The sequence below is a fragment of the Asterias amurensis genome, chromosome 19, assembly GCF_032118995.1.
Source record: "Asterias amurensis chromosome 19, ASM3211899v1".
NCBI lineage: Eukaryota > Metazoa > Echinodermata > Asteroidea > Forcipulatida > Asteriidae > Asterias > Asterias amurensis.
The window spans coordinates 14181535-14196322 of record NC_092666.1 but is presented as its reverse complement, the minus strand read 5'-3'; the positions used below and the strand labels follow the sequence as shown (position 1 = coordinate 14196322).

Here is a 14788-nt window from a genome sequence, read left to right as displayed (position 1 = left end):
CAGAATCTCCTGCCACATCGGTGTCCTGGAGTGTTGTCCCCCACCCCAGCACCCCAGGCAGGACGGTAACTTATCTGGAAATTTCTACACATTCACCATGGAGACAGAATCCACTACCATACATGTTGGCATCCTCCGTCTATTACCAGCTGCCAGACTTTAATATTATTGTTTCTCTGATGGGCTCGTGTGGTTTCTTTTTTCACTTGCAGGTTTCGGACTTTTTTTGAGAAACTTGGGGCAGAAAAATATTCCACCTTGCTGTTCCACCACTGTACTATTTTATTTTGTCATATCTATTTCATCTGCCAACATTGATTTGTTTGTTGAATGATTAAAGGTTTAACAATAAAACAGGCCTTCTTCATTTTGAGTTCCGTTTTTGAAGTTGTGGACATGTGTTATATTACAGACATTATTCAAACGAAGTAGGTAGCACGGTAAATGTGTCTAGCCCCCTCTTTTGTCTGTTTAAAAAGTTTAGTCGGAATAAAATAATCACATAGGATTTTTTTGGGGGGGGGAGGTTGAGGGGGAACATAAGCTTGTACTAATTTTTTTACAGATCAACGGTTTTATTTGAGAAGTACTTTAGATATTTCAAGGGACCAATTATGTGTGTGAATTTTGGAAACTGGTTGAAACGCTTTCCATCTTCTTTAAGCCTGGCTCCGCCCCTCAACTCTTACCCCATAGAGTTTGCAATTTTACTGCTGCACTTCACACAAAAAGCAAAATGGCCGAAAAACAGCCAGCCGTGCGAGTTACGACCCCGGTGAATTCTCCAAATTTTGGGTCAGTCTCTTCAACACCATCAACAACAGCCATCAATTCAGCATCATGTTTACCCACTGCCAACACTTCTTCAAATCTGAGCCAGTTTCCACAACTCCAAGGGTTTGATTTCGGGGCTGTTCACCCGCCGTTTCCAAGCCCGGGTGATGTGCCTCCGACACCGGCGGGTGGGGGGCTTGGAAGTCGCGGTGGCCACGGTCCCGCCACCGTGCAGTCGCTGCTGCAGCAGCAGGCTCAGCTTGTGCAGTTGCAGCAAGCACATCAGTTACACGCAGCTGGGTTGCAACAACAACAACAACAACAACAACAACAACAACAACAACAACAACAACAACAGCAACAGCAACAGCAGCAACAGCAGCAACAACAACAACATCAGCAGCAAATACAACAACAACAGCAACATCAACAACTTCAACAACAACAACAACAACAACAACAACAACAACAGCAGCAACAACAACAGCAGCAGCAACAGCAACAGCAGCAACAACAACAACAACAACAACAACAGCAGCAACAACAGCAACGACTTATCCGACCCCCGCTGTCCAGTCCGGTACTGCCAGTCGCCGGTGGAGGAACTTCTCATCAACACATTGCATATCCGGGACCAGGTATTTATATTTTTTAAGCTTAAGTTATGTTTTGTTGTTTGATCTTTTCCTCGCCCCAAATTGATTCAAATAACCCCAGTTTTTTAATGACCATTTTAATTTTTACCTAAATACATTTTGTGTTCTTCTTTTTTGCTCTAGCTAGTCATGCTAGTTGCGAGCAATAATCAATAATTAGAACCCTCAATTCTCCCGACAATCGTAGATTGGAGGGGGTATGTTTAAGATGTTGCAAAGTTGGATAACTTTCCGTATCCTGCCACCACTTTTTCACTTATTTTTACAAATAGGGATATCTCATTGAGGTTAATTAGATAGATACTACAATATTTAATATCGAATGAAAAAGTGGTGGCGTGATACGGAAACTTTTCAAAAAAATTAAGTAAGTTGTAAAAAAACAAAAAACATTTAAATAATATTGCTGTCAGATTTTTTTAGCTCAGTCTAAACTGTAACTAAGAAGGGACCCAGAGCTAAATGTACAAAAAAAAATGATTATCACTCCTTGTATTCATGTAGTAAGTACTTTGTGTGGATTGTGTTCTAGTAATTAGTTTTAGTTGTGTTAATCGTAGCCCTTCCTAACTCCCGATGCAGGCCTGTCCCGATGGTCGCAGAGTTCTCCTACTCTAATAAAGTTTAAAATTCTCTTCTTTTCTTAGGAAACCTACTCCAAATGCCGTCCTCCCATCAGTTATCGCTTGCAAGCCAGCTTGCCCGACTCCGTCCGACCGTCATGCCTGGTATGGCTCAAGACATCTCTAACCCAGGAGCTAGTTTAGCTGCAGCTGCAGCCGCCGCTAGCCTGGGACTTCCATTCAGTCTATCTCATCATCATGGTTTGTCATTATCCAACCTTGGACTAGGGCTACATGGGATGTTACCTACTCCAGAGAGACAAGGGGTCATGGCAGGTTTCGGGATGACCACACCACAGCCACAGGTACGGCCTACACAGCATTTTGTTTTGACCAAGGTCCTTTTTTCTTTTTCTTTTTTCGTCGCACCTTGCACCGTCGACCAATGACGCCACCAACGCACCATCCCAGTTTATCTTCCTACGTGAGCTGTTTAGTGATTAAATTACTCAAGACTCAAGACAATGTATTCCCAGACCTGATACTTCACAAAAGGCAATAAAGGCAATTGCCTCAATGCCCTTTGGTCATTGCCTTGGTGCCTTTGAAATGTTACAGTAGAAGTTGAGAATTATCTCTTAGGGTGTCCTTTGCAATTACATGTACATGTACCAAGGAGAAAATACACTTGCCCTTTAAAAACAAAGCAGACAGGCCTCGATTTGCACTTAAAAGCAATACAATTCATTATTTAGGTGAATTGTCAGTATCCCCATGCTGATTTTGACATCACACTTCATTAACCAACTACGATGGATTTGCAGTTAAGATCAACAATAACTCTTTGTGAAATCGGCCCCTGGTCTGCAGTCAGACAGTAGGAGGGTAAATTTGTTTAGTTTTGACATTTACACTGTTTTGATGTTCCATCTCCAGCTGAACTCTACAACCTATCCCAGTAGCTTCCCAGCGATTCCGCAGTCTCTACTATCCCCCGATTACCCATCAGCCGACATGCTTCCCAGTGAGCTCTTCACAACACTAGGGATGATTCAACCCATCAATGCAACCGCAACTGGCAGCCCGAGGTGAGTACTTGGCCTAATTTCATAGAGCTGCTTAGGCACTAATATTTTGCTTAAGAAAAAAATCCTTGCTTAGTAAAATCAGATTACCGGCCAAGACTCCACTTAAAAATAAGCAACAGCTAAATACAAGTACAAGCAATGTGTACGACATGAAATTTTGGCCAGTAATGTGTAAAAAATAAGCAAGCTATTTTCGTGCTTAAGCAATTTTGTTGCTGAAGAAGCAGCTCTTTGAAATTGGCCCCAGTGTTGTAGCGACGGTGGTCGGTGCTGGGCGGGCCTGCTCGGGACTCGCAATGTAATGCCCAGCACTCTTTTTTTTCCCCCTAGAGGAGGAATTTTATTCATGCTACTTTAATGTACATGTACAAAGCTACACAAACTACTGGTAAACCCAACTATTTTTAGAACGATAGATAAAGAGAATAGGCAAGTGGCAAAAACAGGAAGTTTCATGAAGCATCATGGGATTTAGTTAGTTCATTGCAAAAAACATTGTGCTGGCCAGCACAGATTTCAATCCAAGACACAGCTAATGATAAGGAGTATCAAATTTTACAGACAAAGATCGCAGTCAAAAGGCCATAAATTACTCATGGCCCTGTAATATGAACAATTTGGAAACCTTAAGGCCCGGTCACACAGGCCTCGATGAGAACGAAAACGATAACGTTAAAAATGCACGCCCTTGATTGGTTGAATAAGCGTGGGCGTATTCTGCATGGAGCAAATCAACCAATAAAATGCGTTGTCTTTGCGTTGTTATTGTTATCGTTTTCGTTATCGCTGCAGTGTGACTTTTCCTTTACAGTCAATGGAAACTTTTAAAGGGGCACCAAGGCCAAAACCAGGGGCAATAATTAATGGAAGCCCTGCGTGTTATTCCAGGCCTGATATTTTGTAAGAAGTTGAGAAGATTTTTGTTTACTGCGTGTTAAGATTGAATGATTCTGTTTGGTTATTCCACAGTGAAATGACCGGATCAGATTGCAGTGATCGATCAGGCATGACGTGGCTGGACGCTGCTCAGGTAAGAATCATTGAACTGTGAAATTAAATTTGGACGCGTAAAAAAAGAATTACTAATTACTTTTTTTTAAATTGTAATCTTAATTTAAAGGCAGTAGACACTATTGGCATAAAACCTTTACTTGGTAACGAGTACGAGTAATGGGGAGCTGTTGATAGTATTTAACATTGTGAGAAACGTCTCCCTCTGCAGTAACGTAGTTTTCGAGAGAGAGGTTATTTTCTGGGGATTCGAAACCCCCGGCTGGGGATTCGAAACCCACACGCTGATCAGAAACTAAACTGGTGCACCATCCCTTTGACACTCATACCAATTGATTGCTTCTCAGGTGATTCTCCAAGAGGCAGGGAAGGCACTTCATATTAAGGAGATTAAACAGCGGATATTGGAGAGAGGTTTGGTGCAATCCAACGCCAGGTCTTCCCTGGAGGCTGTGCTGTACAGAGACACTCAGAAGGGAAGCCGTCGCTTCAAGAGAGTGGACGGAGAAATCGGAATGTTCAGAATACTGGTAAAGAGTATTAATGTAAAGCCACTTTGCTAAACCGTCAAAATCCTGTATCCAAACCCCAACACTGCAAAAAAAAAAAAACACCGAAACCCCCAACAACCACCGACCCCAGAAACCTCAAAAACCCAAACTCCAACCCAACCTCCCCAAAAAACAATACCCCTATCCCAAAAATCTCAACCCATCCTCTAAAATTCCCGACCCCAAATCACTTTCATCGAAACTTCTACCTCAAACTCACATTAAGAGAACCCCATCCTGATCCAACCCCCAGACTCTAAAACCTTAAAGATCCTCACCTCCATTCATAGACCCCCAACCTTTCAAACCCCCAAAATCCCATCCCCAATCCCCAATCTTCTAAATCCCCATTAAACCCCAGTCATTAAAACCCCATTCTAAACCCCTTATCCCCTCTCAATTGCTAACCCCCCCCCCAACCCCACTAACTCCTAACTATCCCTAAATCCCAACCAGGGCCCAATTTTATAGAGATGCTCGGCACACAAAATTGCTTAGCATGAAATTTCTTCCTTGATAAAAACAGGATTACCAACCAAATTCATTTTCTCTTTCATTTCCAACAGACACCAGAAGAGAAAACCAAGAAGCGTAACAAGCCGACCTTAGTTGCCACCCGAAAGAAGACGTCAGCAAAAGATAACGCAATTCTGCAATCAATTCGCTACAAAGGCAAATATCGCAGGCTACGCAAACTCATCAAACTCATGATTTTTGTAAGTCGATTGGGATTATTTCATAGAGATATATATTAATTAGAGCGCTAACACCCCGTTATACACGCACTAAGGTTTTGAAGCCGTGTGGGCGCATCCATGTTTATGTACAAACCAATACAAAAGCTTGAAATTTTGTATGGCAATTGTACGGCTATTTACATGATAGTGCGTTTGTTCTTTTCTATGTGTCATCGAACCAAAAATGTAGCAAATGTGAACGCACAATCTGCTGATGAGCGTACAAACTGCAAGCGTCATGTGCCTCATGTTTAAAAGGCGTGTATACTTTTTTTAGTACATCAATCAAGTCGAACTTTTGGTTTTCGTAGCGCGGACGTACGCGAATGGGCAGTCGCGTACATAAGTGCACATGCCGAATTTAAATTAATCGGGTCCATGTGAGTTCTCTTAAAATTAAAATTGTTCCTTAGTCACGCAACACATCCAACATGTCTGCGCCCAGGGTGGCTTCACAGTGCAGAGCAAGTTAGCGCTCTAGTCAATATATATAGCTCTATGGATTACTTACAGAAAATAATCTTAAGAACCTGGAGTCTACTTTGTTTACTTTATGATTCTCCTTGTAAATATTACATTGTTAGATGCACAGGTTCTTTTCAGAATAAACACTTTTCTAAGAGATTTTCACATGGTGTTAACGCAAAACTTTGTTACTTATACTTCCAAAATGCAAAGTTTCAAATCAAAAATTTAAGAAAACATCAGTGTACATTAAGAAAACATCAGTGTACATGGTGTAAGGCTAAAACCGAAATTAATATCCTAAATATAATTTTTCTGATGTAGGAGAATGCTGCCCTCAACGACGAGGTTTGTCGCAGTGAGCGAAAAATCCAACGTGCCCAACAGGAGAGATTCTTCCTGCTGCAACGCCTTCTGCATTACCAAGAGATCTGTGCTATCCCGCCATCTGCAACCAAATCGACATCTGCCTCGAAGCACTCTGCATCCAAACGCCACGCTGAAGATGGAGAGGGGAGTATGGCGTCGTCGCAGGCATCGGCCAGTAAGCGCGAGAAAGGAGACAAGAATAAGGCTAAGCGGAAACGCAAGAAGGCTAAAAGGGCAGATAAAGGTATTTGTCTAGTTTCCTGACTACTGACCAGAAATTAAATAATAAATAGAATTTCTCTAAAAAGTACCAGTCCACATTGAAAATATAAGCGGGGAAAAACTTGAAAAGTCTTTTCTTCAAGAAAACACACTTATTCAAATCCAAAATTTAGGAATTTTGTAATTGACGGAGCAATTGTTTTGAGGGGAGTGTTGGTTCACCTTTTTAAAAAGGCTTAGGTATTCAGTTGCTGCTATCAAAAAACAACAATAATTTTGTTTTTTTAAATGTTCCTTTCTCGATTTGTTGTTGTTTATTTTGGGGTTTGTTTGTTTGTTTACTTTCAGATAAGGCAAGGAAAGAAGCTGGGAGAGTTAAAACCAAACGATCTTCAGGTGTATCTACAAAACGTCTTGTACAACAAATACCCTTGGATTCGACAGGTTTGTGTAGTTTAGTTTATCTCGATAGGTGTACTCGATTTGTGATGGCTCTCCATGGGGTTCTGTCCTGCATTGCTGTCAATAGCTCTGCTGTCTCCAGATTGGTGTCTTTCTTCAAAAGATCCAAGTTGGTCAACAGCAATTGCTGTGGTGCCATGTGTTTTTGCTGTGGTGCCTTTTGCAAAGTTACAATACAAATTTTGTCTTAGATCGCCTCTTACTAGAGGAAATTTGCTGTAATTGATTTAGTTTAGTGCACTAAATAATAGAAAGCACATTCTGTACACTCCAATCGAAGCTGTGGTGGTTTAAGGAATGAAATAAACGTTCCAGCTACTAGGAGTAATATTGGAGTGTCATGAGTGTCACTGAGTGATGGATTTGAGCACTATATAAGAGGCCACTGTTATTATGATTCGATTTGAATGATATATTTTACCGTGCCTTGCTTCATTCAAAATGTGCATCAGATAAGAGCACTGGCATGGACTCAGGCTCTAGTATTTCTGGTATGCTTTATTTTCTCTTTCTTTTTCATCTTACAGGTAAGCCGATCTTCCCGATTAAACTGAGCAGTCTAACCGTCCATAGCTTGGGTCAGATCGTGACTGATCGGCCAGACTATCATGATGAATATTGCATCTATCCTACAGGATTCTGTAGCAGTCGAATGTACACCAGTGCTAAAGACCCCATGAATAAATGCCTTTATACGTGTAAGGTGTTGGATGCTGGACTCACACCAAGGGTGAGTGTAAAGCCCGGTTCATAGTTCTTGCGAGTTCTTCGTGTGAAGCAAATTAAAGGCACTGGGCTCAATTTCATATAGCTGCTAAGCACAAATTTGCTTAGCATGAAATGTCTTCCTTGTTTAAAACAGGATTACCAACAAAATTTCTATTTGTTGCATATTGCTTGTTACTGGTATTCAGCTGATCTTTGCTCATCCTGAAAATCATGTGGAAATTTTGTTGGTAATCCTGTTTTTATCGAGGCAGAAATTTAATGCTAAGCAAATGTTGGTGCTTAGCAGCTCTATGAAATTGGGCCCTGGACATGTTTGGTAATTGTCAGAGACCAATGTACTTACTTGGTTGTATCCCAACATAATATGCTCAAAAAATTGTGTGAGAATTTGGGCTCAATTGATCATCGTAGGTGCAAGAAAAAAATGAACGAAAAAATAACCTTGTTGCATAGAACTAGTGCTTTAAGATGCCTAAGAAAAAGTTCATTCTCAGATTCAACATTTTTTTTTAGGTGAAAACCCTCACAAGGAGAATCTTTTCTCACAATGTTTTATACTATCAACAGCTCTTAACTGCTCCCTTCCAAAGTCTATGGTCATTAAACTTTTGAGTAATTACTGCCTTTAATGCTAAAATGGTCCACATTCTTCCCAAGGGCCAAATACCATGCCTGGTTCTGACAGGTTGTGTTTTTGTCCTGCTCTTCCTTTTTTGTGCTGTTTTGGTGAAATAAAATATTAATAATAATAATTTTGTATTTTGTCCGCAGTTTGAGATTGTCGCAGAGGATGAAGCTGAACACCCGTTTGTCGGTTTGTCTCCCACTGAATGTCATAATAACCTACTAGATGAGATAAATACCTATGGGTGAGTCAAACAACATAATAACATTATTTTTAGACCATCTTTTAAAATTGGGGAGGTAGTGCTTTCTGCTCTACCGGCCAGGCTTCGGACTGATGATACCCAAGCCTACATCCGTATGGACTGTAAAAGGGGTAACCCTGTTTCAGCCCTAGGAGTAGGTGGCAACGGCCTCTGGACAAAATTAATTGTAGCTCACACCTTGAAGTGGCCTTCAGGCCTTGTGTGTCTGGCGACTTGCATAAAAAAAATATTTTGAGTTTCTGTCGTTCAGTTAGTATATTATGCAATGTGAGACTTTCTCTTTTCAGCTGATGTCCTCTGTTTTTTCTTCACTTTCTGTGTACAAAAGTATAGGTACTGTAATATGTATCTTTACCTCTTTTTTTCTTGCCCGGTTTTCTCGTCCTTTTTCGTTCATGGATAGTTACTCCTGCTAAGGACAAGTAGTCAGGGCCCAATTTCATAAAGCCTTTAAGCACAAAAATTTGCTTAGCATGAAATTTCTTCCTTGATAAAAACAAGATTACCAGCCAAATTTTAGTTTGTTGCATATTGCTTGTTACTGGCATTCAGCTGTTGTTTGCTGATCCATAAAATCGCGTGGAAATTTGGTTGGTAATCCTGTTTTTATTAAGGAAGAAATTTCATGCTAAGCAAATTTGTGTGCTTACAGGCTTTATGAAATTGGGCCCTGGTGCCTTGTCTATAATATTGGTATTCATTAGTACTAATGCAGAATATGACAAAACAAGTGAATTTAGTTTCTTTGGCAGAATCTGAATTTGCGGCTACTGATTCCTTTTGACTGTTGCTAGGGGGGTTGCAAAAATAGTTATATACTTCGTTGCATGATGACCAGGGGCCGATTTCACAAAGAGCTAAGATTGATCTTAACTGCAAATCAATCACAGTTGCTAAGTGTGATGTCACAATACAAATCACTATTTTTGTTTGATTTTTTTCCAATCAGGGGCAAAGAGATTCCAAGTGCTAAAGGAAAAGGAACAGACTTCTTTGGCCTCACTCACCCAACGATTCAAAATCTTATCCAGAGCTCCCCTGGAGCGAGGAAATGCACCAAATACAAGTGGATGAAATTCACGACGACCAGATCTCCCGACCAGGGGGAGGTTCACTCCAAACACAAGAACAAAGACCCTGGGAAGAAGAACCGTCGGGATGGAGGTTGTGGCGATAATGAGAACATCAAAAGTACAGGTATGAGCTAGAAATATGTTTTTGTAACGGGTTTGGGAAGTTATTTGGGGTTTGTTTTCATCTTGGTAGTTACAAGTGCCCAATTTCATTAAGCTGTTAAACAGATTTAACACTGCTTGTCAAATCTCTTTGCCCAGGGGCACCAGTTGCATTCATCTGAACTTTATGGAGTTTTGACTGGTAACCAGTTTCTGTTAAGCAACTTTTTTCTGTGCTTAGCAAGTTTTTATGCTTACAGGCTTTATGAAATTAGGCCACGTACTTCATTTGTAAGAGTTAGTTGTTCACTAAAAAAACTCTGGAATTGGTACCAACATTGGCATTGAGATCTGAGACAATTTAACATGTTGTATTTTATTCTTCATGTTCACAATCTCACAGCTACAAAACCAGACTTAAAGGACACTCTATCAAGCACAGTTGAAGACCCACAATGCCCTGCAGCACCCTTCGAAAGCGGCTTACGCTATCTGCTGACCAGCGTCTCCAAGACTGAACCCAGCGACACCATCGCAAAGGTCAACCCGAGTCCAGTACTCGCACCACCAGCACCCCCACCGCCACCGCCCCCGCCTCCTGCATTGAGCATCATGCAAACCAGATCTAAACCTAGTTTATCAACCCAAGTTGACACTAAACCGAGCACCATCCAGACAAGGTCTAAACCAGCTGTGGCGACTGTAACCAAGGGTAAACCGGATTTATCAACCCCAGTTAAGGCTAAACCTGATCAACAAGCAACAAGGGTGCAGACTAGGTCCAACTTGCCCAATCAGATGCAGACGAGGTCGAAACCTGGAAGTGGAACGACTGTTCCTAAAACAGACGCACTGCAAGGAGATAAGCAGACTTCTTAAGAGATGCATCACAAGGACAGAGGACAAGGACTTATAAACTGTTAAAGCCATTGGACCCTTTCGGTTCAGAAAAAAAAATAAAAGTTCACAGATTTACAAATAACTTACAGGGTTTACAGAAGGCAATGGTGAAAGACTTCTCTTGAAATTTTATTCCATGAAATGCTTTACTTTTCGAGAAAACAGCAAAACAATATAAATTCTCGTTAACGAGAATTACGGATTTATTTTTAACACATGTCATGACACGGCGAAACGCGCGGAAACAAGGGTGGGGTTTTCCGTTGTTTTCTCCCGACTCCGATGACCGATTGAGCCTAAATTTTCACAGGTTTGTAATTTGATATAGAAGTTGTGGTACACAAAGTGTGGGTCTTGGACAACACTGTTTACTGAAAGGGTCCAATGGCTTTAATACTGCACACTCTAGATTTGATACGGACTAAGGGCGCGAGTGCCTTAACTCGATGCTAGTTCATAATTCAATGTGTAGCCACAGGACGTCTTTGAACAACATTATAGCTCCTCTACTAGATGCATTACAGTACTAACAGAAAACTGGGCCCAAATGCATGGCTCTGCTTACCGTAAGCACAGAATCGACGCTTACTGAAGCAGGGAATTATGTGCTTACGGCCAGCGTATTTGACGGGTTAGCGGCGAATTTTGGCACATCCACTGAAATATCTCAAAGTCTATAAGGAACTTTCAAAAGGACACCAAGGCCAAGACCAGGTCGGGATCATAACAAAAGTATGAACCTAGCTTTAACCCATTTGGAGCTAGTCGGAGTAGAGAAATAACACCATAAAAAGTGAAACATGATTGTATTCCATGTGCATATGATTTGCTGTTTATATTTTATTTTACCATGAAATATAGTATTCTAAACAGAAAGGTTTCACAGCCAGAAATATAATAAAGCAGGTTTAATACCTGGAATGAAACATTAACATTCTTTAAGAGTGAGCTGCATTTATTATTCTGGAATGATTTTGTTCAGTTTTGACCCTTAGGCCCATGTAACATTGGCAACTTTTACAGGCAACCAAATGCAGTGTATGCTACAGGACCACTTTGGTAGCACATAAGTAATATTTCAAATAATGTCTTATGATCCTCAGGAAAAACATGTGATGTTCGAATGAATTCTCTTCTTGGAGATTGCCTGGAACTGGTTGCCTGTAAATCGCCTTGTGTGACACAACCCTTAAAGTTTAAGTATACTTTTGGACTACGTAACCGTTTAAATTCTGCATAATTGAGACATATACAGCAAAACGAACTGCAAAAACTTCATTTCAAAAGGTGTTAGTGTTTTTGAGATATCAAGGAGTGGTTATGACGGGGAAAACTGGCAACTCTGCATCACACCCAATTCATGACTGGCTCCCCACCTCATTTTCGTTAGTAGATATATTTGACTTTAAAAACTTTACGAGGAACTGTAGGTTATCTGGTCAAGATAACCTAGGATAATAATTTAAAACTAAGTATTATTTAAATAATATCCTAAGACTTTAAAAAATCTAAGTGACCTCATTTACTGGCTGCCTCTTCCGTCTTCTCCTTGTAAGATATCACCTGTTTACTGATCAGATCTGGGATTTCAACAGCTAGCCAGGGACCGAGCTGAAAATAAGAAAGAAAAACGCAAACTGATTATGGAAGAATTTGTAGATATTTAAATTTCTGAAAAGAAAAGACTGAGGTAATACCAAGCATGTCTGGTCCTTGGGGGAAAAAAGTAACAAAGTTGTTGCCCACAAGGGCTGACCTTCATGTGGTGTAGGCCATACTGAACTTTTCAGACACTTTTTTCCCCCAATTTTTCAAAGACAAACAAATCAGAAACCAACTAAAGTTGGAAGACTATGGTTTGTGGCTCTGTCTTACATATGCAGGTCACGTCTTCAGAGTCTAGGTATCCCCACGTCTTGAGAGACACTTTGCACCGGCAAGTTGATGTTGTGAGTCTGTTGAGGCACCTCCATTCAGCCCAACTTGATTCAGCACCAGTTCTTCTGTTTTTTACACTATAACCATATGGAAAATGCAGGCTCGATGTTTCACAGAAGCAATGGTGGTGATTACTTCCATGCCCCTAGTCATTGCTTTGGTGCCCCTTGAAATGCTCCAATAGAAAATTTACAAAACTTTCCCACAGAGGTGCCCTCTACAATTGAAAATTAATAATTTGTCTCAAATTTCCTAACACTTACCCCGAGTGCCATGGCATGGCCAATGCCAAATTTTGGGACATTCTTCGCCCAGAGGGGCTTAAAATGATCCGTTAAGCAGATTTTACCCCCTCTGTACATCTTGGCTGTTTTTCCGTCTAACTCTGGGAGTGCAAGTTCTGGAGCGGTTTGAGGATACGTCACTGGAATCTACAAGAACGAACAAATTTTGTTAAAAAATGAGATTCACATTAATATTTTAAAGTACCATGACATGTTATGTATAAGACGAACTTTTCAACATCGTCAAAGGTAACTGTCAGCTGCAGCCTCGTTTTCATGGGCAGCATGCCAGTTCAAAACCTCTTGTTACTAACCCCCACAAGGGAAGCACTGAATTTTTTTGGGACATTTTCTTCACAAGATCAAAGAACAATGAGAGAAGACCAGTTACTCTATGACTTTCGCCTTTTTTTTTATTTGCACGGCAGTGACCACTTTGAGCACACATACATAGAGTGGCACCACAGGGTAACTAATTAAAATATCCAATATATTTTGATATTTCAAAGTCACACTTTTTCCAAGTTCCAGGGGCCAGGGGGTTACAAGCCTGCAAGGAATTATAGGGGCAAAATGTCGCGGGAATGAGGTTGTGTCGACTGAAAGTTATTGCATGAACTCAATTCGTCTCAACCTAGAATTTGCTTTTAAGTTCTGAGTCCACTCGACTATACTTACATCAAATTCTATGTCGAACTCATATTTGAGAAGTTCATGAATGTACCAGCATTTACCAAACCATCGAGTACCATCCTTGTTAGATTCAAGACGAAACCAGTCATTATCCGACTCCTTGTTGTTATTTACATACTGAAACAAAAAGTAAACAAGAACATGTACTTGTAAACATTACTTCAACAAATAACCTATGATCCAACACAAGCCAGGTCTCTGAAAACTGCAGGTAAGTGTGGTACAAAGTTTGGGGTGTTTTTAAGTTTTTGAATGTTTACATCATTGTTGTTCGTTGAAACAACAATCAAAATTTAAACTAAGAACACATTGACAAAGGACAATCAATCAATGGATAAAAAAGGCTGTTTTTTAGCTTTATTGTGTACTACAGTGTTCCTTGATAATGCCTTTGATCCACAATATTGTTTATGACTCTTGTAGTATTGATTGTTTTTGTTCATTTAAAACCATGATTTAACTTTTTGTCTTATTAAAAAAAAAAAGTTTTTGTGGAAACTATAAAAACAAAAAAACAATAATTAATTAACCCAATCTTATTTTGTATTTATTTTTATTTTATTGGTTTTCCAGATGTTTGGAGATATATTGACAGTATTTACTGCCAAGTCTTTACTTTACATTAAACATGTTTTTAAAAAAACCTATAAAAAAACTGCTAGTCAACAGTTTAATACACTTTACTCCCCACCCAATGACCCCCTTTTAAAATAATTACCCCGCCCCCAATTCAAGCAAATCTGTCATCCATCTGTTAGTGTTTGTGCTATCCATCTGTTTTAGAGTGGTGAGTTATTTATCATTTTAAAAGAGAGCTCTGGTTAGAATAAAACATTCTTACAAACCTGAATTAATGCTTGATACTCCTCCTTCAGTCTTGACGGCCAGAGATCTTTATCCCTTGGACCTGCCTTTGTTTTAAGTAACGGTATGTTACTTAATGTTTTCCTAGTCGCAGCATCCACCATGATTATTTCGAAGTTCTTTTTTCAATGGTATTCACGTTTCCATAATATCGTCAGATCCCCTGACGTCTTTGTTATCTTTAAGAATAGGGCTAGGAACCAGTCTGCTGAACTTTGACCCCGGCCGAGAATCCAGTGAACTTTAAATGACTCATTTTCTTATATTTCCGCATTAACAACATTTCAATAAAAGCCGATGAAAATGTTTGTACTATATGAATGTTGTTGAACATCTTGAACAGAATTAAGAAATCCACGTTTGGTTGGGATGGATGGGATAGTTTTTTTTTTAGTTTTTTTTAAGCTGACATTTAAA

The 14788-nt window shown here is 40.1% G+C and overlaps 2 protein-coding genes across 2 annotated transcripts; one reads left to right on the top strand and one right to left on the bottom strand.

Annotated features, from left to right (window-relative positions):
- The first annotated feature begins 644 nt into the window (after positions 1-644).
- On the top strand, positions 645-11524 carry LOC139951679 (uncharacterized). The gene is made up of 12 exons (XM_071950680.1): positions 645-1412; positions 2078-2358; positions 2930-3081; positions 4051-4111; positions 4440-4622; positions 5210-5359; positions 6170-6458; positions 6785-6880; positions 7426-7628; positions 8399-8496; positions 9467-9714; positions 10096-11524. The coding sequence occupies exons 1-12, from the start codon at positions 737-739 to the stop codon at positions 10569-10571; spliced, it is 2913 nt and encodes a 970-aa protein (XP_071806781.1). The 5' UTR covers positions 645-736; the 3' UTR covers positions 10572-11524.
- Positions 11397-14511, bottom strand: LOC139951696 (ubiquitin-fold modifier-conjugating enzyme 1). The gene is made up of 4 exons (XM_071950722.1): positions 14353-14511; positions 13493-13624; positions 12794-12961; positions 11397-12203 (listed from the first exon to the last, which is right to left on the bottom strand). The coding sequence occupies exons 1-4, from the start codon at positions 14473-14475 to the stop codon at positions 12111-12113; spliced, it is 516 nt and encodes a 171-aa protein (XP_071806823.1). The 5' UTR covers positions 14476-14511; the 3' UTR covers positions 11397-12110.
- Between the last annotated feature and the right edge of the window lie 277 nt (positions 14512-14788).

Excerpts from the sequence above, each read along its gene's own strand:
- LOC139951679 (XM_071950680.1), top strand. The coding sequence starts at position 737 with ATGGCCGAAAAACAGCCAGCCGTGCGAGTTACGACCCCGGTGAATTCT. Across the intron at positions 2,359-2,929 it reads TGACCACACCACAGCCACAG|CTGAACTCTACAACCTATCC; the intron begins GTACGGCCTACA and ends TTCCATCTCCAG. Across the intron at positions 7,629-8,398 it reads ATGCTGGACTCACACCAAGG|TTTGAGATTGTCGCAGAGGA; the intron begins GTGAGTGTAAAG and ends TTTTGTCCGCAG.
- LOC139951696 (XM_071950722.1), bottom strand. The coding sequence starts at position 14,475 with ATGGTGGATGCTGCGACTAGGAAAACATTAAGTAACATACCGTTACTT. Across the intron at positions 12,962-13,492 it reads AGTTCGACATAGAATTTGAT|ATTCCAGTGACGTATCCTCA; the intron begins GTAAGTATAGTC and ends TCGTTCTTGTAG. Across the intron at positions 12,204-12,793 it reads GCCATGCCATGGCACTCGGG|CTCGGTCCCTGGCTAGCTGT; the intron begins GTAAGTGTTAGG and ends TCTTATTTTCAG.